At 40.5% G+C, this 25,116-nt stretch overlaps 2 protein-coding genes and 1 long non-coding RNA gene across 4 annotated transcripts in view; all 3 read left to right on the forward strand.

The window, feature by feature from the left end:
• Positions 1–4,415: 4,415 nt before the first annotated feature.
• ATP5MC3 (ATP synthase membrane subunit c locus 3) lies at positions 4,416–8,460 on the forward strand. The gene is made up of 5 exons (XM_068544881.1): positions 4,416–4,522; positions 4,710–4,821; positions 6,017–6,094; positions 7,003–7,196; positions 7,926–8,460. Exons 2-5 carry the CDS (start codon positions 4,783–4,785, stop codon positions 8,038–8,040), a joined length of 426 nt encoding a protein of 141 aa, XP_068400982.1. The 5' UTR covers positions 4,416–4,522; positions 4,710–4,782; the 3' UTR covers positions 8,041–8,460.
• A 407-nt stretch (positions 8,461–8,867) lies between these two features.
• LOC137764856 (uncharacterized) lies at positions 8,868–17,347 on the forward strand. Its single transcript, XR_011074075.1, has 3 exons — positions 8,868–9,265; positions 10,831–10,987; positions 17,225–17,347. It is a non-coding gene; the product is annotated as an uncharacterized lncRNA (long non-coding RNA).
• Positions 17,348–21,173: 3,826 nt separating this feature from the next.
• ATF2 (activating transcription factor 2) overlaps positions 21,174–25,116 on the forward strand; it is a 78,665-nt gene continuing 74,722 nt past the window's right edge. For both annotated transcript variants that reach the window (XM_068544883.1, XM_068544884.1), the window contains exon 1: positions 21,174–21,321. The gene's annotated coding sequence lies outside the window, so the exon portion shown is untranslated. The remainder of the gene's footprint in view (positions 21,322–25,116) is intronic.

The following is a 25,116-nucleotide window of genomic DNA, read 5'->3' on the forward strand; positions in this document are numbered from 1 at the left end:
AATAAGTTAGATTTTACATGGATAAGAGTTCAGAAGCTGGACACTGCCTGGAAAGAGATGGCTTCAGTAGAGGCCACCATGGAAAGCCTAACATAGCCAGGAGACACCAAGAAGGTACGAGGTGCCAGCAGAGAGAGTAAGTTGCCGAAGGATGGACCAAAGGCATTGAGAAAAGAAGTGAAAGGTTAACCACAGACAGACCTTGCCTACCTCACAACCCAGCCCAGGGCCTATTCTGCTTCAGCTGATGTCCCATTCCTGCCAATATTCTATTGTATTATAGAACAGGTCAATAAAGTGCTTTATTGTTTTGTTTTTTTAATGAATTCTTTAGGCACCTGAGAATATAAATACAGAATCCTTCTTAGGCACAGAAAAAATGTTTGTTTGAACAAATTCATGCCATAAAGCAAAAAAATGTTCCTCAAGTTCTCTAAGTTTGAATTTCGCAATATGAGCAAAAAAAAGAAATTCTAGAGGTCATTCTAATTTATTCCAACAGCCTAAAATTTTTTTTTTAATTAATTAATTTATTTATTTTTGGCTGCGTTGTGTCTTCATTGTTGCGCGCGGGCTTCTTCTAGTTGCGGCGAGTGGGGGCTACTCTTTGTTGTGGTGCGCGGGCTTCTCATTGCAGTGGCTTCTCCTGTTGTGGAGCACAGGCTCTAGGCGCATGTGCTTCAGTAGTGGCACGCGGGCTTCAGTAGTTGTGGCTTGCGGGCTCTAGAGAACAGGCTCAGTAGTTGTGGCGCACAGGCTTAGTTGCTCCGCGGCATGTGGGACTTTCCCGGACCAGGGCTCGAACCCGTGTCCCCTGCATTGGCAGGCGGATTCTTAACCACTGCACCACCCGGGAAGTCCCAGCCTAAAATTTTAGTTGAAAGAGAAGAATAATAAAGTTTCTGCAAATTACTTAAAACATACTAAGTACCCTGTCTATTACTGAGCAAACTTTATTGAGTGACTACTATGTTTAATACTCTACATTAGGTGCTGTGGAAGACATAAATAAGACCTAATCCCTGCCCTTGAGAATCTTACCATCTGTGCTAGTTAGTAACTTATGACTTCTCCACTAGAAATCCATCCTTCTATGCCTTGTTTCTATTCTACAACTGGACCCAGTAGGCATTTCTGCTATGACAACTGGCAAAATGTTAGGCTTGGCCAATAGAGGGCACTGGAAAGACACTGTGAGGCCAGACAAGGAGGAAGGACTTTCCTTTCTTCTTCAGGTGGATTGGCTTGCAGCAGAGGCCTGGTTGTGTTCATCTCGGCAATCCTCATGGTTCACTTGTGGCCCGTGCCTTCAGCAAGTTTCTTTACCACAAGTGAACTGCAAGTTCCTGTGACAGCCATGTCCTCTCCTCTAAATTTCTAAGTTTTTCATTACTATTCACTCTTCCTCAGCCAAAGGTAGTAGCTATTCCTATAGTTCCTATGATTTATCTCTAGGCTTTCTATCCTGTGCCATTGATCTATATTTCTGTTTTTGTGCCAGTACCATACTGTCTTGATTACTGTAGCTTTGTAGTATAGTCTGAAGTCTGGGAGCCTGATTCCTCCAGCTCTGTTTTTCTTTCTCAAGATTGCTTTGGCTATTCACGGTCTTTTGTGTTTCCATACAAATTGTGAAATTTTTTGTTCTAATTCTGTGAAAAATGCCATTGGTAGTTTGATAGGGATTGCATTGAATCTGTAGATTGCTTTGGGTAGTATAGTCATTTTCACAATGTTGATTCTTCCAGTCCAAGAACATGGTATATCTCTCCATCTGTTTGTATCATCTTTAATTTCTTACATCAGTGTCTTACAGTTTTCTGCATACAGGTCTTTTGTCTCCTTAGGTAGATTTATTCCTAGATATTTTATTCTTTTTGTTGCAGTGATAAATGGGAGTGTTTCCTTAATTTCTCTTTCAGATTTTTCATCATTAGTGTATAGGAATGCAAGAGATTTCTGTGCATTAATTTTGTATCCTGCTACTTTACCAAATTCATTGATTAGCTCTAGTAGTTTTCTGGTAGCATCTTTAGGATTCTCTATGTATAGTATCATGTCATCTGCAAACAGTGACAGTTTTTCTTCTTCTTTTCTGATCTGGATTCCTTTTATTTCTTTTTCTTCTCTGATTGCTGTAGCTAAAACTTCCAAAACTATGTTGAATATTAGTGGTGAGAGTGGACAACCTTGTCTTATTCCTGATCTTAGAGGAAATGCTTTCAGTTTTTCACCATTGAGAACGATGTTGGCTGTGGGTTTGTCATATATGGCCTTTATTATGTTGAGGTAAGTTCCCTCTATGCCTACTTTCCGGAGGGTTTTTATCATAAATGGGTGTTGAATTTTGTCGAAAGCTTTTTCTGCATCTATTGAGATGGTCGTATGGTTTTTCTCCTTCAGTTTGTTAATATGGTGTATCACATTGATTGACTTGTGTATATTGAAGAATCCTTGCATTCCTGGGATAAACCCCACTTGATCATGGTGTATGATCCTTTTAATGTGCTGTTGGATTCTGTTTGCTAGTACTTTGTTGAGGATTTTTGCATCTATGTTCATCAGTGATATTGGCCTGTAGTTTTCTTTTTTTGTGACATCTTTGTCTGGCTTTGGTATGGGACATTCCATCTTATCTTCTCAGACTGGGATTTATATCATTGGCCTCCTTGGTTCTCAGGCCTTCAGATTCCAATTGAATTATACCACCAGCTTTCCTGAGTCTCCAGCTTGGAGACATCAGCTCATGGGACTTCTCAGCTTCTATAACCACATAAGCCCATTCCTCATGGTCATCCGTTCAGTCTGTCTGTCTCTCTCTCTATATATAAACAAAAGTGCTCTGTACTACTCAGGGTTCTCCACAGAAACAGAACCTGTAGGATCCTACTAAGTGAGGCCAGTTTTTTTTCCAGCTGGTTCTGTTTCTCTGGAGAACTCTGACTAATACAGAGTATTATTGTTTATTCTCCTTTAAGCATCACAGGACATCTTACCACATACTTCAGGCAAGAACTGAGTACTTGAGAAAATATACTAATAATTTCTCTTTGAACTGCACGTATGAATTATCTCTATTTTATGGGCTAAAGATTGAACCTGGGGACTTCCCTGGTGGTCCAGTGGTTAAGAATCTGCCTTCCAATGCAGGGGATATGGGTTTAATCCCTGGTCCGGGAAGATCCCACATGCTACGGGGCAACTAAGCCCACGCGCCTCAACTAGAGAGCCAGCGCGCTGCAACTGGAGAGAAGCCTGCGTGCTGCAACGAAGATCCCGCGTGCTGCAACTAAGACCCGACACAGCCAAAAATAAAACTTTAATTAATTTTTAAAAAGAGATTGAAACTAAAATGATAAGCTCGCATGTGATTTTGAAGCATTTGCCTGTGAAGTTAGATCAGTGACAAAGTCTTATTCATTCTTCAAATTTTAGTTCTGAGGGCTTCTCCCCAGGATTACTGCTAGATGATATTGCACCTTTGTGCCAACTAGGAAAAGAAGTGATCCTCTGGGTCCATGTCGTACCAGGGCTCTAGGCCAAGTGGGTGGGATTTCAGCCCCCAGCCATCCCATCAGCTGGGCATACTAGATATTTAATCTTTTATGTTGACTTGTATCACCTCTGATAGCCACTTGTTAGAACTATTAAGTCAGATTTACAGAATTCAAGGACTTAACAGAAGTCCAGAAAGAGCCATTTTTCTGAGACGTTTCTGTATTCATCTGAAGTCCAAAGTTACCGAAAACAAGTGTTAAAGTTGGGTCAGTTTTGAAAATACTCAGACTTTATTTAGTCCCTGGCCCTACATGAAAAAACATTGACAACCCTTAATTCTCCCAACCATGGGGCTGGAAGAAAAACCGACCTGCCTCACTTTACCAAGAGGCAATTTTGTGCCCAAGTCACGAAGCTCTTAGATCTATTCATTTGCTTATTCCTTTGTCCCAGTAGGTCAGGCCCACTTTCACCCAAAAGATTATTCCAGACTCTGGAACCCTTTTCCAGATTCCTTTAAAGAAATGCATTTTCACTTTGCTGGTAACCCTAATTGCTTCTGCCAAGCAGAGAATGACCCGTTCCCCCCCACACAGAGTCCCATTTCACAGAGGAGAATGACCAGGAAGGGAGCTCCTCTATGAAAGAGACCTAGCAACTGATAAAAGGCCAAATCTCATTAAGCATCAACTGAAAGACAAAGTCCCACTATCCTCCGACGAGCCTAGATCAAAGGCGAAACAACTTGTTCGGTTCTCTCTGCCTGGGCTGGTCTTTATTTCTTCTTTTTGTCTCTCCGCCACCCTCTGCTCGTCAGTCCGTCTCCGGGCGGCTGTAGCTGCCTTTCCCGACTGGTTACCAATAAAGTTGTTACAAAGTGACCTTGAGCGTCTTCCCAGCTGCACCCGATTCCCCGCCTTCTGCATCCGGGTGCCGCGGCGCGGATAAGAGCCGGACCGCGCCTGCGCGCCCAGCCCCATTCCTTCGACCTTTGCTGAGTCGGCCGCTGCCACCTCCTGGGAAGGTAAGCGGAGGGCGCGGGAGCCGGACCTGGCTGAGGTGGAGCCGCGCCCAGGAGGGACCCATTCATTCTGCTGTCGCCTCGCTTGGCGCGGGGCCCGAGCTGACCGCGTGCACGGGAACCCGCGGGACCTGGGTGGAAGGACGGGCCCTCGGAGGACACTTGACCTTAAGCCTCTTTGCCTCCGCAGAGAGGAAGCGGGAGAGGAGCCCTAGTCGCCTGTCACCCAAGTCCTCCAGCCGCGCCGCCCCGAAGAGTGCAAGATGTTCGCCTGCGCCAAGCTCGCCTGCACCCCAGCTCTGGTGCGTAGCCCAGGCTGGGCCGGGGGCTCGAGGCCCCGACCACTTGGCCCGGGCGTCCACGTTGTTGAACGGGTCACCTCGGGGCAGGACACACCGCCCTCTCGGGACAGCTCTCCCTAGCCCCTTAACCTCTGTGTCCTTTTCTCCCTTTCCTCCTCTTCCTGGGGCTTCTCACTCGCCTCCTCCCCTCCACTCGGGGGGTGGAGAGCCGCCGAGGCCTACCTGTCAGGCCCAGCTCGGTGTAGGTCAAACCCTCCTTGCCCCTCGTTCCGGAGCGGCCCCCCACCCCACCTCCTCCGACACCCCGTTGGATCGCGGCCACGCGAGGGTTGGGGGGCAGTGGAGGGTGGAGGGGGCCTCCGAGGCCTAGCGTCGCGGCTGCACTCTCACTTGCTGATCTGTAGGTCAGTCTCGCTGCTGCAGAGGGAGGGACTTGCCTCACCCTGTGTGGGCGGAGGCGGCTGGTGCAAGACCCGAAAATCTCTCCTCCTGCTTCTGGGATGTTATTTCCAAAACCATTTTGGACACTTTTGGTGAAGTGAAGATCTCGGGGGTTTGTCTTAGAGAATCAGGTCTTGGTTGTGAAGGGATTTTCTGTGACCTTAATTTAGTGGACACTCAAGGGCGGAGAAGGTTGACTGGAACGTGCCCTTATGGTCAGAGTATTTCAACAGTTGTTCTTCCACTGATGTGGAGTTGCTTAAACTGCTTTTTAATTCTATGATTAATGGACATATAGGAATATCCTAGAAATAGCGGGAGCTCATGTTAACTAATGGGCTATTTAAAATGACACGCTGTTTATAGTGCTGTTGTACCTACTTGTTGATCCACTTAAACTTACCAAAGAATGTGGGGTCTTTATTGCTGGTTTTCTGATCTGAATTGTGGCGCTACAATAATTGAAATTTTAAAAGCAATACTTATTCTTTTTAACTAATTGTTCTCAGAAGTTTTGTTCAGAATATCACAAATACGTTATGAAGTAAGCTTTAAAATTGCATTAACAACTTTATTAAAATAGCTTCGTGCCTTGAAAAATGACCAAACAGACAAGATAAGAATCAATAGAGAAAAGTCATAATTTTTCTTACTCATTTTTGCAGCTTGCCTTTTTAGAATTCATGGTGCAAAAGGGTCCTTGAAGTCTTATCTGTATTTTTACTTAATACATGGAATCTTTTTTCATTAACAGATCCGAGCTGGATCCAGAGTTGCATACAGACCAATTTCTGCATCAGTGTTATCTCGACCGGAGGCTAGGACTGGAGAGGTAAATGTAGTAATAATAGAAATTAAGTAACACTACCAGATAAGCCTTATGGTTTCGATTAAAGTGAAGGGGAAAAACCTCATTAATGAGTGGTTTGAGGCAGTCCTTTCCACCCTTTCATCCAAAAAATTTGCAGAGAATGAGCCAATGAAAGAAACTTCTGTATCCAAAACTTACCCACCTGAATTGGCTAAGAAATATAGTCAATATATATATACTTAAGTATATGGTTTTGAGTTGCCTGTATTTAAGATTATGATAGCAACAGTTACTGAACAGCCTACTCTATTAAAAAGCACATGCAGGGCTTCCCTGGTGGCGCAGTGGTTAAGAATCCGCCTGCCAATGCAGGGGACACGGGTTCGAGCCCTGATCCCACATGCCGCGGAGCAACTAAGCCCATGCGCCACAACTACTGAGCCTGCACTCTAGAGCCCACAAGCCATAACTACTGACCCCACGTGCCACAACTACTGAAGCCCGCGCACCTAGAGCCCGTGCTCTGCAACAAGAGAAGCCACTGCAATGAGAAGCCCGCTCACTGCAACGAAGAGTAGCCCCTGCTACTCTTCCCTGCTAGTTTCTCGCCGCAACTAGAGAAAGGCTGCGTGCAGCAACGAAGACCCAATGCAGCCAAAAATAAATTAATTAATTAATTAAAAATAAAAAGCATATGCACGTACACTGTTTCTTAATTTTCAAAAACCTTATGTGGTGTAGATGTTGCTGTTCCTATTCTGCAAGATGGGAATTATTCTAAGCCCCAGATTTTTCTGTTGTGCCACACCACCTCCTATTCAAACTCAGCTACAAAAATAGAGAAGTGGTTATCATTTTGACAGTATGGTAATTAAAATAGCTAACTATGATTGCTGATTTGACCTTTGCCTTTATTTCCTGTTCTCTAGAGCTCTGCGGTATTTAATGGGGCCCAGAATGGTGTGTCTCAGTTAATCCAAAGGGAGTTCCAGACCAGTGCAGTCAGCAGAGACATTGATACTGCGGCCAAATTTATAGGTGCAGGTGCTGCAACAGTAGGAGTGGCCGGTTCTGGTGCTGGTATTGGCACAGTCTTCGGCAGCCTCATCATTGGTTACGCCAGGTAATTCCTGTTGCCGAATAAACTAGTTTAAAAACATGCTTGAAATAATTGGAAACTTAGAAAACTAGTGAAATAATCATAGCTACTTTGTATTAAGTGCTTGTCTGTGTCTTGCATTATATTTTGAGGTCTTTGCATGCAATTATCTCACTGCTCCCAACACGCCTTGGAGAAACACTCGTTTACCTGTGAAGGACTAGGGACACAGAGGTTATACTGCTTGCCCAAAGTCAAAGCCAGTGTCAGAAAATAAATTTTAACTCACTTTGACTTCAGAGTCTGCACTCTTTAATTTTTAAGTTGTAGTGGGAATATAATTAAGAGAGCTCATGCTTTAAAAATATCAGCTTCCATTTTATTATTTAAGACCTTATTTTTAAACTATCAAATCTTAAAAAGTATAGAACATACTTTCACGGGGATGAGAAGAATGTCAGAATCCCTCAAAATGGATGAAGACTATTTATATTGATATAAGACTATTTATATTGATATAAGACTATTTATATTGATATAGAGAGACAGCGCCTCCCTCTCCCCATATGATTAGGAATGAGGAGAAAGGAATGTCAAAGGCAGAACCAAAAGAGATCTAGGCAAAACACTGTTCCGGTACTTTCCAATTTACAAAGATCCTCACGCTAGTAATCTGGTTCTTGAACATTTACCAACCATGTTAAAATTCAAATAATATTTCAAAGTAACAATGATATGTGTTGTCTCTTTTAGAAACCCTTCGCTGAAACAGCAGCTGTTCTCATATGCTATCCTGGGATTTGCCTTGTCTGAAGCTATGGGTCTCTTTTGTTTGATGGTTGCTTTCTTGATTTTGTTTGCCATGTAACAGAAATTACTGCTTGAAATGTTGGCATTCATGTTAATTACGGATGTAATTCTGTGTATCTTACTGTGACTCCAAAAACTGTAGCATTGGTGTCATGAAAATGTACGTTATTTCCAAAGTCATTTCATTAAAGATGAAAACTTTAATTTTTGCTGTGATTTGTACTTACCTAAATTTAAATTTAGATCATCACAAAGAAGAACATGTATTCAGGCAGAGGCTGTACAAGTCAGAGGAAACTACTGCAGTTGCCCTGGTGATGGAAAAGATCCTAATGTAATTTTTATGAGAATTCTTTTATACAGTGTTCTGAACATTGTAAATTATAGGGCTTTTGTTTATTCATGTAAAGGGGGAATGTTTGAGTGCTTTGAGCTTCTATGAAATATGATTAATTAAATCAAGAGATTAATTACTCAAGATGGTTTTGTGTTTTTAAGGGCTAATGTGAATTACAATACTTGGAAGCAGAATCACCTTCCAGGACTAACCTGGCTGGTCTTACACAGCTGGATCAAAAAATAAATCATGTTGGGTTTTTAGGAATTGAAGCCTTATTAAATGGGTGTTGGGCTTAGGGAGGTGATTTTTACTTTTCAGTAGGTCTCACGTTAAGCAGTTGTGTGTCTATAGTGAATCTTATCTGTCTTCTAAGAAGAAACTCAATCTAACTAGCAGCTAGTTTCTTGCTTAAACAAGGCTCTCATTAAAAACCAAATATCAAAAAGTAAACTGAATTTAAATTTAAAACCAAAAGTTGCTAAAGCAGTGCTTATCTTTGATACCAACAAATGTTTATAATAGCAGTCTTGGGAATGACAATTGGTTCAATAGTATTCTGTTTATAATACTACGTGTTGCTTATTGGTCAAATTTTGCCTATTAAAATGAAGAAAGGGGTGCTACTATAGAAAGACTGAGCTTTACCCCTAGCAAATATATTGTACCATTACATCATTTGTCATCACAGTTTCAGGGTTTCTATAAAAGGTTAGGATGACTGTTGGAAAGCTTCATTTTACTCCTTTAATCCCTTCTGCCTAATTTGATTTCAGTTGAGAAAGAGCCATCAGCTACAAGTGTTTGTCAAAGTGCAGTGGGAAGACCCATCTCCATCAGAATCACCTAGGATGTCTAAAGTACAAATCCCTAGGCTCCAGACCTACTGAATTAGAGTCTTTGGCCTTGAAACTCAGCCATCTGCATTTTTAAAAAGGTTTCTCAGGTAATTTTTGTGCACATTATTTGAGAATCACTAACTTATCTGTATCCTTCCCACTCTCTATAAAAGTGTCAAAAACACTGAAGAGCTAGAGCTACTACCACTTTCTGGTTGGTTAATCACCTAGTCTGTGTTACATAATGTCCTGGAACCTTCACTATTTTCTTAAATAGTACTACTCAGTATTTGAATTTAGCAATGTAAAGAAGTACTACATGTATTATACGACCCAGCAATTCCACAGCTTGGTATATACCCAAAAGAATTACAGGCATTCAAACAAAAACTATATACAGATGTTCATAGCAGCACTATTCACAATAGCCAAAAGGTAAAGACAACCAAATTGATGTTTGGATAAACTGATGATAAAATGTGGTATATCCATATAATGGAATATTATTCAGCCATAGAAAAGAAATGAGGCACTGATGAGCATTACAACATGAGTGAACCTTGAAAACATGCTAAGTGAAAGAAGCCAAGCACAAAAGGCTGAATATTTACATGAAATATTCAGAATACGCAAATCCGTAGAAACAGGGGAATTCCTTGGTGGTCCAGTGGTTAGGACTGCGTGCTCTCACCGCCGAGGACCCAGGTTCAATCGCTGGTTGGGAAACTAAAATCCCACAAGCTGCGCAGTGCCACCGAAAAAAGAAAAAAAGTCCATAGAGACAGCAGATTAGTGGTTACTAAAGGCTAGTGGGAGTAGAGATTGGGAAGTAACTGCTTAATAGGTGTGGGAGTTCTTTTTGGGGTAACCGGTGTTCTGGTGATGGTTGTACAACATTGTGAATGTACTGAATGCCACTGAATTGTACACTTTAAAATGGTTAAAAGAAAATACATATCTTACTACAGTTTACAAAGAAGTACTGTACAATTAACACAAAGTCCATAGTGTAAAATCATATGAAATTTTTTAAGTCCTAGGGAAATACTTAGATTAACCAGTCCTCTGTTACAAGTTCATTTTAGGCCAAACAAAAAACCTGCTTAGTGCTGGTTTGGTGTTTAAAGAGGCCTGAAATGTTGATTCTGGAACAGGTTTCTTATAAGACGTGCCCTTAGCTGAGGAAATCCCCTGAGAATGAAAAGGAAATTGTGCTGTGGCTGCCTGGCTTCCAAGTTACTGAGGAAAAAAAATTCTTTAGAAAATCAATATAACTTAGAAGTATAACCACAGGCAATTTTACCTTACTTGGAGTAACAAGTTTCTGACATTGAAAGTACATCACTAGAATACATCTATTTGACAGCAGAAATGTTTATTGTATGCCATTTTTGCAGCAAGTACTACCAGCCTTATAAGCAAATATTAATGGTGTATGCTTTTCACTAACTTCTTAGTTCCTGAACAGAGGCCAATAAAGATGTTTTCGCATTGAAGACCAAATGAGTTTTCCATTTTGCTAAGTTTGGCCTGTTTAAAAACTCCAAGAGACAAGAGCACCCAAGAGTGGTAGAGTGCTAATTCATCCGTATTTATTTTAGAATACCTAAAGGTATTTCAGATTTCCAGGCATACTTCTTATTTGGTAACATGTTACCTTTCTTCATTGCAGGAATGTGGTATTTTAATGCCTTTGGGATTAAACCAAAATACAGATTTGAGTATGAAGTGTATTTTTGAACTAAAGAAAAACTTGTCGTCTAGCCCCAAACACTAGACATGTATGGAAATAACTAAAACTCAGAATGCTGAGTTCCAGAAGAGTGGCAGTAAGTACTAAGATGTTCAGGGGAGTAGAAAGAGTTTTCTAACGATGGAATCACATGAAGAAGAGTTATTTTTCTACAAATTAATATAAACCTTGAACTGGTGGAATGAAGAAAGGCCAGAATAAGAGGGTGTCTTAGCTAGTGAATAGCATGTGGTAAGGTTCATGAGAAACAGAGCTGCCTGGGTATGGTAGGGAAATAGTGTAAGATAAGGCTGCAAAGGTAAACTGGGGCCAAATTATGTAATTTGTTAGATGTAAAAGTGTGGGTTTTATTCATTTGACCACAGCCAGCCATTGAAGGTCTAGAGCCAAGAAAGTTTAATACAAGAACAGTGTAGGATAGACCGGAGCCAGTAATGGTCAGTGGTTGCTATAGTAGCTTTGCTGAGAGGCAACGAGGGTCCAGTCTAGGATGGTGGCAGTGAGTATTTTTTTTAAAAGAGTCTACAAAAGTTGTATCCGTTGGATTTGATGGGAACCAGTTGGAGGAGGAGAGGGTATGTGCATCAAATAAGTGCCATTCCCTATCCTAGGGACTTCATATACTATGTCATTTAACTTTCATGACAACCATGCAAAATTGGGATTGGTTTCCAAGATGCAGAGAAAAAAAGCTCAGAGGAGTTAAACAGTTCCCCAAATTACGTAGCCTTTAAGTGGCAAAGTCAGGATCCAAATTCAGGTCATCTTTGATTCCAAAGCCCATGCTTTGATTTTTAGTATGATTATCTTAGGAATGACAAGGAAAAAGTTGATTTGGGCGAAGTTAGTATGTTGTTTTGTTAGAGAATTTTAATACAAGATTGAAGCATACTCCTGAAGAGAGACTTGTGGGCTTGAAAAGGGGAAAGGCATGGTATATGATATGGAGTACATGTGAATAAAAGAAGTGCAGAGCAGGAGTAAGGACAGTGACCACTTGTGCCCAAGGGAAGTCATGGCTCAGAAAAGACCTGAGAAGACCTTATGCTTACACATCAGGTTGATTCTTGGCACAGAGACAGCCTACAACAATAAATAAAAATAATAAAAAGTTCAAATCTTGGGGAAGGAGGAGAATCTGATTTCCAGGAATCCCACATTATTAGATTCAAATGTCCAGTTTTCAACAAAAAATATCACAAAATATTCAAAGAAACAGGAAAGTGTGGTTCATTAAAAGGAAAAAAAGATCAACAGAATCTGCCCCTGAAGAAGACCTGATGGCAGATCTACTAGGCAAAGACTTTTAAACAACTGTCTTAAAGATCAAAGAACTAAAGGAAGATGTGGAGAAAGTCAAAAAAAGAAAAGTGAACTTTCTGATTTCAAAACTTACAAAAGCTACAGTAATCAAAACGGTGGTGCTGGCATAAAGATAGACATAATAGACCAATGGAATAGAATAGAGAGCCCAGAAATAAACCCTTGCATATATGGCCAAATAATTTTTTTACTCTTTTTTTTTTTTAGTATAGTATAGTTGATTTACAATATTGTGTTAGTTTCAGGTGTACGGCAAAGTGATTCAATTATTTTTTTCAGATTATATTCCATTATAGGTTATTACAAGGTATTGAATATAATTCCACATGCTATAGAGTAAATCCTTGTTGCTTATCTGTTTTATGTTCAGTAATTTGTATCTGTTAATCCCGTACTCCTAATATGTCCCTTCTTCCCTCCCTCTCCCCTTTGGTAACCATAAGTTTGTTTTCTATGTGAGTCTGTTTCTGTTTTGTATGTAGATTCATTTGTATTGTTTTTTAGATTCCACATATAAGTGATATCATATAGTACTTGTCTTTCTCTGTCTGACTTCACTACGTATAATATTGTCTAGGTCCATCAATGTTGCTACAAAAGGCAATATTTCATGCTTTTTTATGTCTGAGTAATATTTTTTTGTAAAATAATTTTTGACAAAAATGCTAAGACCATTCAATGGAGAAAGGACAGTCTTTTCAGCAAATGATACTGGGAAAACTGGCTATCCACATGCAAAAGAAAAAAGCTGGACCCTTATTTAACACTGTATACAAAAATTAACTCCAAGTGGATTAAAGACTTAAATGTAAGACCTAAAATTATAAAACTCTTGGAAGAAAACAGGGCAAAGTTTGCAGGACATTGGATTTGGCAATGATTTCTTGGATATGACACCAAAGGCACAGGCAACAAAAGAAAAAAATAGATAAATTGGACATCATGAAAATTTTTTAAAATTTGTGCAATAAAAAAACCATCAACAGAGTAAAAAGGCAATCCACAGAATGGGAGAGAATATTTGTAAATCATATATCTGATAAGGGATTAATATCCAGACATATAGAGTACTCCTAAAACTCAACAACAACAAAAAAAACCCAATTTAAAAATGACCGAAGGACTTGAATAGACGTTTCTCCAAAAAAGATAGTCAAATGGCTAACAAGCACATGAAAAGATGCTCAACATCACTAATCATTAGGGAAATGCAAATCAAAACTACAGTGAGATACCATGAAGCACCCACTAGAATAGCTACTATCAAAGAAAAATGGAAAATAACAAATGTTGGCATTGATATGGAGAAAATGGAACCCTTGTGCACAGTAAGTAGGAATGTAATATGGTATGGCTGCTGTAGAAAACAGTATGGTGTTCCTCAAAAAATTAGAAATAAAATTACCATATGACCCAGCAATTGCACTTCTGGGTATATACTCAAAAGAATCGAAAGCAAGGTCTTGAAGAGATATTTGTACACCCATAGTCATAGCAACGTTATTCACAATAGCTAAAATGGCAACCCAAGTGTCATCAATGGATGAATGGATAAACAAAATGTGGTATATACATACAGTGGAATATTTTTCAGCCTTAAAAAGAAGGAAATTCTGACACATGCTACACTGTGGATGAACCCTGAGGACATTATGCTAAGTGAAGTAAGCCTGTCACAAAAAGACAAACACTGTATGATTTCATTTATATGAGGTACTTAAGAGTAGTCAAAATCATGGAGACAAAAGGTAGAATTGTGGTTGCTAGGGCCTGAGGTGGGGGAAATGAGGGGGGCAGGCGGCTATAGTTTAATGGGTATAGAGTTTTCGTTTACTAGATGAGAAGAGTTATGGAGATGGATGGTGGTGATGGTTGCACAACATTATGAATGTATTTATTATAATATGACTGAAATGTACACTTAAAATGGTTAAGATGGTAAATTTTGTGTGTATTTTATCAAAATTTTTTTAAAAGAGGGAGGGATCAAGGGCTCAGAGGTTGCAATAAGGTTGAAGATCCATTTCAGTAAGCGCCAAAAACCAGACAAGAAATTTTTTAAATTTCAGAGTTCAGATCTTAGAAGTAAGGTAGGTCCAAGGAATGACCAAATTTTGTGGTCAAGTTGTTAAGCGGCTAAAGTTGGGTAGAAATTAATGTCCTTGAAGTTAAGTTTAAGGAAAGATTGTAGAGAAATAGGAAATAACAATAACCAAATAAACTATCTCATGCTTCTACTGCAAGTTTTAAATTCTGTTTGATAATTTTAGCCAATATGGTTTGTTTTGCATGTTAAGTAAGGGAAAGTTTGTATTGTTGCAGTACTATCCTCTGCAAAGCCTTTTAAAATATGTGATTTCTACACATGAAATTATAAATGAGTTGTTGAATTCTCCACATGCTGAGCATATATAAATTGCATAATTTCATGCTATCGCTCTACTGCTAATACTATGGACTTAAAGACTCTAACACATAGTCCATCAATTAGTTGCCCAATCCTTTACATTATTAGGGGCAAAAATTACTTTTTTTCAGATCTAATACCATTCTCCTCTGCCTCAACAAACATAGCAACATTATGCCTTAGCTTGCTTTGCTAGTTGACAAGTAGTAGTGAAAATTTGTCATAGTATAGGATTTATAAGAAACAATAGCATCTTTTAAATAGTTTTTTAAAAAGTATTGGTAGATGGCATGCATTTATTTATACTTCTCTCTTTCCTCCACCTATCCCTATCCTACACTTCCCTCACACACACACTCACACACACACACACGCAAGCTTACTCGTGCATTCTCCTATAGGTTTTCTGGTGATGTGTATATATAATTTACTAGAGCATTGCTACTCAAAGTGATGTCCATGGATCAGCACCATTGGCATCACCTGGGAGCTTGTTAGAACTATAGGTTCTGTAGCCTCGCATCAGATCTTTTGAATCAGAATCTGAATTTTAACAAGGAACCCAGATGATCTGTATATACATAAAACTCAAAGTTTACAGTGCTTCTCAAAGAAGTACTACCAGAATACTATGATTTCCAGCACGTCATGACTCAGACTCCTTATCTTTAAAAAAGCTGTCAACTCGTTCATTGGAAGACTTGTTTCCTCCTCCCTATTGCAATGTACTGCTAATCTGTGATTCTTAAAGTGTGGTCTGAGAATTCTGAGGGCCCCAAGAGCCTTTCAGGGAGTTCACGAGGTCCCCCCTTTTCCATTTACATAGCTCTGTGAGGCTAGATTTTCATCATACACTTCAACCAAAACAACATGTTGCAGCAGATCAAATGCAGAAGCAGATACAATAATGCAACTATCTTCTACTAAGGCATGACATAATGATTTGCAAAAACAAAAACAATGTCATTCTTCTATTTTTGTTTTAGAAAATATAATTATTTTTCCCCGAAGTGTTACTTATGTTAAGATGTTGTTATGAGGTGTAGGGTCCCAAAGTCAAAAAGTTTGAGAACCAGTGGTCTAAATCTGTCAGTGAGAAAACAGGCTGCAATACACATCTCACTTACAAATCTATAGAAATGTCAATTTTGTAAATTGAGGGTAACCTGTCTCCCTAGGTCATATCCTTTCGGCTATCAATCTGTTTATAATCTCTAAAAATTGGCACAGGTTCCTGGCAAGAATCTGTACTTCTTTCTCCCAAATGATGTAAGTACTCTGTCTCCTCTTATATGTTTTGTAACTTAGAGCTTCTTTCTCAAAGGAGCTTAAATTTTGAAGAGAGGAATTGACCTAAGATCAACAGGGACTTGTAAATCCAAGGGCTCCTGATTGTTCCGCCTGGTAGCATGAGCTAGCATCCTACAACTGATCTTGGCAGAAACTCCTAAGAGGACTCGTGGTTGTTGTCAGTGGCTGCTTTTTTAAAAAATCATTTAGTCAGCACTTCCCAGCCCTGGAAATTCCAGGATCTGCTCCTCTTATAGAAGAGTCCCAGGATTTGCTTCCTCAAAGCATAGGCTGCATAGGTTGGCTGAGTCTCTCAGATGCTGGACCGCTCAGTATTATTCCCTTAAGACTTGTATCTAAAGGGCAGTTCAAAGCATTTACCTACTTCTCTAGAGATATCTAAAATGTCTGTAGCTCTGAAGTCCTCTAAAGTTGTATCAAAGGAGTACGCTTATAATACTGCATGTTATCACACTCCTGCTCTATTTTCTCCATAGCACTTACCACTATTTAAATTATCTTAGTATTTATATATGTATTGTGTCATGCCCTCCTCCCACCATGAGGATCTCCTTAGAGGACTTTGTCTTTATTGTTGTAGTCACAGGGCCAGGAACAGTGCCTGGCATGTTCATGCTCAATAAATACTGACACTATGAATAATGAACTATAGAGACAGAGCATTTGGTTGACAGTTAACCTATGAGGCTGTGTCTAAGGTTAGAAGGTAACTGGAAAGAGCTAGGTATTAGTCTAAGGGCCCAGGAGGGTCCATATGACTAGACATTCCTTGGTTTCTGGCAGATAAGGAATTCACGGCTTTGGTATTATTTGGGCCTTAGGTTGACAAATAAACTAGTTGTGGGGAGTCATGAAGGGTAGACACAAATGACAGATAAAAGTCTATTCTGGGAGTGGTTCTATCTACTTTTACTGATAATTTAATAGTGTGTGGAAAGCCGACTAGAATGATGACAAGCCCTCTTTATAAGGAGTGGGATGAGAGAGAGATAAGAGAAGGCATTGAGATGAGGGACAAAAACAAGGCCCTTAAATTCCATTCTCTCTCTTTGGGCTGGTGTCATTGAAGCTGGCGTAAGCTTACTGGTGTAATTTGAAGATAAATACAGCCCTCTAGTTTTTCCCCACAATGCCACACACAGTTAACTATAAATTCTTTTGAGAAACCAAAGATTGGGGGTAGGAGGTGGACAGTGGTCTTCCTTGCACTTGAAATGTTCAGAATGGAAATTTCCATAGTGAGGACGGGTACTGAGAAGTAACTTATTACAGGTCATTTCATCAATATGCAAGAAAACCCTGGCTGTCATAGGGAGGGAGAGAAGATCTGCCATGAAACAGAAGCTACCAAAAAGTCAACTAAAATGTCTGCGGCCATGCTGTCCTCATCTCAGATATCAGGTGGGTGGATAATCATGTCCTGCTTCCTCCACCCCCTTCACACCACACAGACACACATACACACACCCTTCCTGATCCCACTGGGAAAATCCCAGCTGTACTGAGCTGCATCTTGAGGATACCTGTGAAAATATAATCCAAGGAAGACATAAGGGAGGCCCTGGACTATGCTATGTTTTGTTTAGCTACAGACAAACAGAAACTATGTCTTATAAATTAAATCTTCCCTTTGCACTCTCTTTTCCTATATATATATATATTTAGCAGAGTTTTAGTAGCATCCTTATGAGCAATAACAGATTGATCGACAACCACATAATACTTCTAAACAAGGTGGAAATACCCCATTCTGTGGCATTGGGAAGGCTTTGAGAGCATTTAGAGGCCACCACTGTTTCTTGTGGTATTTAGTAATGGACATTTTTTTTGACAGAAATGAGGTTTTTTAAAAATTTATTTATTTTTGGCTGCGTTGGGTCTTCGTTGCTGCACGCGGGCTTTCTCTCTAGTTGCGGCGAGCCAGGGCTTCTCTTCGACGCGGTGCGTGGGCTTCTCTTTGTTGCAAAGCATGGGCTTCAGTAGCTGTGGCACGCAGGCTCAGTAGTTGTGGCGTATGGGCTTAGTTGCTCTGCAGCATGTGGGATCTTCCCGGACCAGGGCTCAAACCCATGTCCCCTGCATTGGCAGGCGGATTCCCAACCACTGCGCCATGAGGGAAGTCCTGAGTTTTCTTAAAATAGCTTGTCTTTGTATCTAAGGAATACCAGTTTTATTCAGAATTCATGATGGGTTCTTAAAGGTGGTTCACCAGATCCTCACTAATTTTCTTAGGAGTAAGTTGGGTAGATACATGTGTGGAACAATAAGACAGGCAAAGAAGCAGTCCAGAATTTTCCTGCATTTGTAAAAAGAAGATTGTAGAGAACTTTAGGGCTGTTGGGGACATGGAGGAATGAGGAAGTGAGAAAAAAATTGAAAAGCAAAGCCTTTTATGAGGATATGCATAAACAGTGAGCTTATAATTACGTTCACAGGATCAGAACTGAAAATATTGACTACATTCATTTTGTCTACACTGAATGTTTTCTCCATTTGTAGAAGAAAAGCTATAGTGAAGGAACTGTTGTGGAACTAGAAGTATGTAGATAAAGTGAGTCACTTTGCTATGCCAGCCTGCCTACATGTATATATAACAGATCTGCATCCATTTCACCTATTTTTCCCTCTGACCTCCTTTATATTTTTTCATCCTTGGTATACTTTCTCTTTAGAAAATTAGCAAAACTATATTCTCACAACCGATCAGAGCACCATTTGTATTACTAAATGATTGTTCTCTTGTCTAAAAGGACTCCCAAAAGACTTTTTTAAAAATAACATGTTCTAGCTCATTATGTAGATAATTATCTGCTTGTCAATGGACTGGAGAAGTAGGGATGAGGAGGAGAAATTTAAAACCAAACCTACTGCCAATTGAAAATGAATCAAACTGGAGAAGAGAATTTCAATTTTTTGATATAAGTGAATGGAAAATAATTGTTTTAAAAAGTCTATCTGGGGCTTCCCTGGTGGCGCAGTGGTTAAGAATCCGCCTGCCAACGCAGGGGACATGGGTTCGAGCCCTGGTCCCGGAAGATCCCACATGCCACGGAGCAGCTGGGCCCGTGAGCCACAATTACTGAGCCTGCGCGTCTGGAGCATGTGCTCCGCAACAAGAGAGGCCGCGATAGTGAGAGGCCCGTGCACTGCGATGAAGAGTGGCCCCCACTTGCCACAACTGGAGAAAGCCCTCGCACAGAAACGAAGACCGAACACAGCCATAAATAAATATAAATAAATTAAAAAAAAAAAAAAAAAGTCTATCTACTTTGAAATGCCATAACATTTATAACTCACTTGCTCACATTAGACATTTTGGGGGACGGAGAGAAGTGTCATTTTAGTGAATATATTCTAGACCTAACAATTTGTGATCTGTCAGTCGCACATTTTGTCCATCACCACATTCATCATCAGTAATCTGAACTGCTGAGGTTTTAATAATCAGTGCTACACTACACTAACACTACTACAATGTTACTAATGTAGAGATGGTACTTTCATTTTAACTTGAGACATAAACAGCGTCAATAATTTGGCTTCTTTCAGGTCTCTTGAGTAATGAAATTAGTTTTAAAAGAGGGGTGAGTTGGCTCACATACATGTATAGAGGCCAGAAACCTGCTAAAAGGTCCAGTGCCATTACAATGTCACTTTTACGCCAGACACCATTATTGAACTGCAGGTTCATTAACTCTCAAATACTATGCCCCACAATCTTCCAACAATTTCAGTTTCATTTGAGTTTGGAGATAATGTTTGAGTGCATTTAATGTTCATATGTAAACTTAATACATAATTTTGCTATAGACTAGAAATCATCACTTAATAAGTGAAAAACAAGGCACTGAAAAAAACGTGCTTTCTAAAAAAATAATTAATGCAAATTTCCGCAGGGTCCCCATCATACTTTTCAAGGGTGCTAGGGTGTATTTATTGAAAAATCAATATCCCTACCTTTAACATTTGAAACATTTAAGTTGTAAAGAGAATCATAGAGCAACATTAAGAAATATTTTCAGCACTTCTCTTTGTTTGTAGGAATGTATCTGTGTCAACTGAAGAGCAATAGTCTTTTTTGTCCTTTATGTTAATCAAATGATTACCTCCCTCCCCCTTCTTTTTAAACAGCTACTTTCAAAGCTTGACAGATATTTCCTAGGCATTGCATCGGCCTATTAAGCAGTAGGATAGCATTATGGAAAGAGTGCTATTTCTACGCCGTATTAATTTGGTGTCCTTTGGTCCTCTCTTAAGTGATAATACGGAGTTGTTGATGTTTTAAAGGTTTGGAATTATCTCTACTAAAATTGATATATTTTTATCTATAACTACTAAGTAAAGGAAAATTGATAAAATAGGATACACCATAATATGGAGGATTTTTCTCTTGCACTATTTTAAGTTAGGGAGATATAGTGGAAGGCACTGTATTTTCTTTTAGTAAGTTACTTAGAACATAATTATATGCTAACATCATACACTGTACTGGGCGCTAAGAGCCTGAGGAATCAGTTCCAGCTACAGCTTAGTAAAATTCGAACAAACGCCATTCATGGTAAAGGCTTTTTCATTTATTTCGGAACTGACATCTTGCTTCCCCGTTTCAGGCGCGTAGGGGGCTTAGGGGGTAATTTCCAGCAAACTCCGCGTCTTCTAAACCGAAGCTCTCCTTCTCAGGCTTCAGTGCAGCCGGAAGGTGGGTTTCGGTGCGCGCCTCCCTGCGCTTTACCCTCCTTCCTACCAAGGGCCGGGAAGTGACAGCAACGGAAATACCAGGTTACCGGAGCTGGGCTCAGAGGATTCCTCCTGCTTTCTCTCCCGCCACCCGCAGCCTTCCCAGAGTTCACCTTTCCTCCCTGCCCACCATCAACCTCCTCACGCGACCTCAACATCCACCTGCTCCAGCGCCCTACACTCGCGCCCACCTCCAGCCGGCTGCCAATCACAGCCTTCCGCAGCTCCCGGGTACAGAGACTCCACTCTTCTAACTCTCTGGTCCCGCCCCCTCCAGAACTGCTTCCCGCCCTTCGGGTTCTGTATCCAATAACCAGCGCCCGAGTATTCTTTGGTTCCCGCCCGCTTCCTTAAGCCTGACTGAACCACCTGATCCGGAGGCGCTCTGTCTGAAGGAAGGCAAGAAGGGGCGTGTGCGTGGAGGGGAGGGGCGCGAGAAGAAAGGAGGGATGCCGGGAGTGGGGCGGAGAGAAGGGTTGTCAGTCCGATCTCGCGAGAGAGGACGGAAGCCTGTGGGAGCCCGTGGCCTTTAAAGTGCGGTTCAGTCCTTTCCTCCAGGGGTGGTTTGTAAACACCGCTGAGCTCGGGTCTCCCCAGCGACCGAAAGAAGCATGAACTAGTGACCTGGAAAGGTGAGTAGTGATGAGGAGAGGGCCGCAGGACTGAAGACTGTAGGGATACGGAGAAAGAAGGCACTAACATGGCGACGTCGCTCACCATAGTCCCCACCCCCCGCTTCCCATCACCTCGGGCGCTCCTGCCCGTGCCTAGCCCTGGGGGCGGCTGTGGCTGTGCCGCAGCTTTAGCGGCCCGCGCGGCGTCGGCTTACGGAGCCCGGCCGGCCAGGCCGGACCGTTAGGTAACTGGCATTTGTTGTTCCGGCCCCTCCCCGCTCGCGCGCTTTCCTGAAGAGGAGGAAAGAGGAATAACGGCTCCTCTTAGACCCCTCCCCCTGATATATCGTCCCCTTGTCTGGTCAGTTCGGAGATCCCTGGGGCACACGTCGGATTTGCCGAGGGGGCAGGGAGAGCCCCCTTCAGTCCTTGGGTTGAACAGGAAGAGGGCCGGCTCTGGTCTCCCCACTCAGTGGTTGGAGACTGTATGTGATGGTGGCGAGGGAGAGGATCAGGAGGCGCGGCTGAAAACAGGGTCAGGGTCTCTGGCCGCGGTGGGAGCTGATGGAACAAATGGTATGCAGAACCTGGGAGCTGGAAGTCTCGGCCTTTTCTGTCCTTTCTGCCCCTTCACACTCCCGCCACCCCCCTCTTTTTCCAGATGGGGCGGGGCTGAGGTGCGGGTGCAGATAGATTCTGGTATTTCCCCCCCCCCCTTTTTTTTTTTTTAACCTTTCTGGGTGGACTGCAAACGTTCTGTAGGGAAATCACCTGTGCTTTTTTTTTTAATTGATGTCCTGGGGACCAGGGCCGAGAGTGTGTTTTCTGTGTTCGCTGGTTGAACTGACGCTAGAAGGAGGCAGAGGACGGAAGAGATGGGGACTATTTTTGTGTCTTTAGGTAGTATAAAATTGTCTTTGCTTAATGAAGAGTTTTAAAACTGGTCAGGCCAAGAGCAAAACTACTGTGAATATGATGGAGTAAAAGGGGTTACTCCTGATGGACCTTAGGCCTATTGACTAATCCGTAAATTATTATGTGAAAGTTAGAATTTCTTAGGAATTTAAAATTTTGGAGACAGTAACAGTAAATAAATTTAATGTATATATTTGAAATCAGAACAAAAACTGTTCCTCTGAGCACGTTTTTTGTCCTATCTGAAGAAATTTATAACCACTGTCAGTAATAGTCTTTCTAGGCATAATCTGAAAGACTATATCCTTGGTCTGTTGTACCAAAACTGTGAAGGTGAGAAACTTGTTAAAAAGTCACCCCAGTAGGGTTAAGTGCCCTGAACGACAAGTGCAATAGCAATGATATTTTGTAATTAAATTTGTTACAGTGACTTGAAAAATCCACTGTAAAAACTGTTTTCAAAACTGCAGGAACAAAGTGTGTTCAAAAATAGAGATGCCCTTCTTCAGATCAAGAAACAAAAAAGTTAATGGAACTTTAAGGTCATTGATAATTGAATCCTAATCTTTGTAAAATAGTTTGTAAGAATATTCCAAATTTACAGTGCTGTGTATGCTGCTTTCCTAAGACATGTTTAATCTTGTTCTGAGAGGATGCTACTGCCATTAAGTTTTTAATTATTTAAACTATAATATTGTGGTAATTTAGAACATAGGTGTTTGTTTTTTATTTGTTTGTTTGTTTATTTATTTATTTATTTTTGGCTGCGTTGGGTCTTCGTTGCTGCACGCGGGCTTTCTCTAGTTGCTGCGAGCCGGGGCTACTCTTCGTTGCGGGGCGCGGGCTTCTCATTGCGGTGGCTTCTCTTGTTGCGGAGCGTGGGCTCTAGGCGCGCGGGCTTCAGTAGTTGTGGCACGTGGGCTCAGTAGTTGTGGCACATGGGCTTAGTTGCTCCGCGGCGTGTGGGATCTTCTCAGACCAGGGCTTGAACCCGTGTCCCCTGCATTGGCAGGCAGATTCTTAACCACTGCGCCACCAGGGAAGTCCCTAAAATTGCCTCAATTTTAAATGTCCAACAGGAAAATAACTTTAAGTTTCTGCCTGTTTTAACATTGAATTAAGCGTCTCTGTGCATAGATCTTTTATTTTGAATTGTTTCTGTAGATACCAATCTCAAATGAGATTCTAGGTCAAAGGATATAAATGTTTCTACAGTTGCCAAATTTTTGCCTCCCCAAAGAGTTGAGCAAGTTTACACTGTCATCAGAATGTTACTGCATCAACTTTGTCATAATTTTACCAACTTTGGAGTTGCGCTTATTAAAAAAAGTAGGATTACTTAGCTAGGAATTATTAATGTGAGTAAGTGACATTATTTAGAAGTTTTATTTAGTTGACTATATCAGTCTGTAGTTATTTGTCTGCCAGTGATCTGTGTGCTGGGACAGATATTGTATATTTCATATTTTCTGTCATTTCCCTGATTTTATTTCTCTTAAAGATTACTGAAACTTTTGACATCCTAGTAACAATAATCCTTAAATTTTCTGCAGTTTTACATAGTTTACACATTGGATGTCTTATGCTAGTTTGTTTTAATGTAAGAGCTTCTTTCTGAACTATACGTTTGTGAATTATTAAACTTAATAATGACATTCCATATAGGTAACCCTTCAAATAAAGAATATGTATGTTACAGCCAAATTGACTGTGTTTTTGTTTCCTCAGTATTATGTTCTGGCTCATTGTAAGTATATAAGCAATGTTTTAGGGTAGTTACTAATCAGGTTGTCATGAGTCTACCACTTATTATCTGTGTCACCTTGGGCAAGTAATATAACTTCTCTGTGCCTCAGTTTCCTTATCTTTAAAGATAATACTTAACTCATAGCCTTGTTGTGAACATTCAAATATTTAATGTATATACAATGCTTGAAACAGTGTCAGGAACTTAATGAGTACTCAGTATATGGTATGGTAATTATAATTGTTAAAGTTCATTCAAAAATAATAATAATCCATCACAACCCCAACAGGCATGCATGTGGTGTGGCTTGAAGGCAGTACAGCAGCCATCTATTTGGTAGCTTTGGCAATAATGTTGAGTTTTCCCTAGGAACTTACAGTTTGTGGTGGAACTTATAATACTACCTTAGAATTTTCATAAATCCATGTGAGACAATAGCTTGTATTTTTTGTTCCATATACATCCCTTCTTCCCAAGTGGGACTTTTTCTATATAAAACTCATGCAGTATAGCATATCCACATTTTGAGATGATAAAGTCATGATACTATGATTTGCAGGCAATCCAGTTGTCATTTTCTTCTGCTCCACCAATCCCACTATAAACATTTCTGTGAGACCTTTCATTTCTTCCTCTCTATAGTGGAAGAGATGATTAAATTACAACATCATACTTCTAATGTTTGTTCTTTTGATTTCTTTACTAATTATTTAATATAAGTACAGCATCATTTCTCAATCATGGTGTTGAGAGTCACTAGTATCTTTTATCATTGTAAGATAGGTTTTAATGATTGTTGAAGTGTGGATGTTGGATTGAGGGTTACTTCTGAGGTAATATCTCTTTCATTAACCTGAATTTTGATGTACTTTGCATGGTGTGGGGGGAGGTAAGCTTACTAGTGTTGTAATGGGAATTGTACATAATCTGTATCTTATTTGTGCCCTCTTCATAATGCGAAATTATTATTGATGTACTCCTAAGAGGTGATTATGAATTATTGTTATTCTTGGTGAGCTGTGAGTTTCTATTTCTATTTATTCTTTTTACTTTTACAAAGATAAGTTTTTAGTGAGGAAAAGCAATGATCAATAGGTACATTTTATACATCTACCTTGAGCAAAAATAATGCTATGGACATTATTTTGTAT

This window comes from Eschrichtius robustus, chromosome 5 (genome assembly GCF_028021215.1).
Source record: "Eschrichtius robustus isolate mEscRob2 chromosome 5, mEscRob2.pri, whole genome shotgun sequence".
NCBI classification, from domain to species: domain Eukaryota; kingdom Metazoa; phylum Chordata; class Mammalia; order Artiodactyla; family Eschrichtiidae; genus Eschrichtius; species Eschrichtius robustus.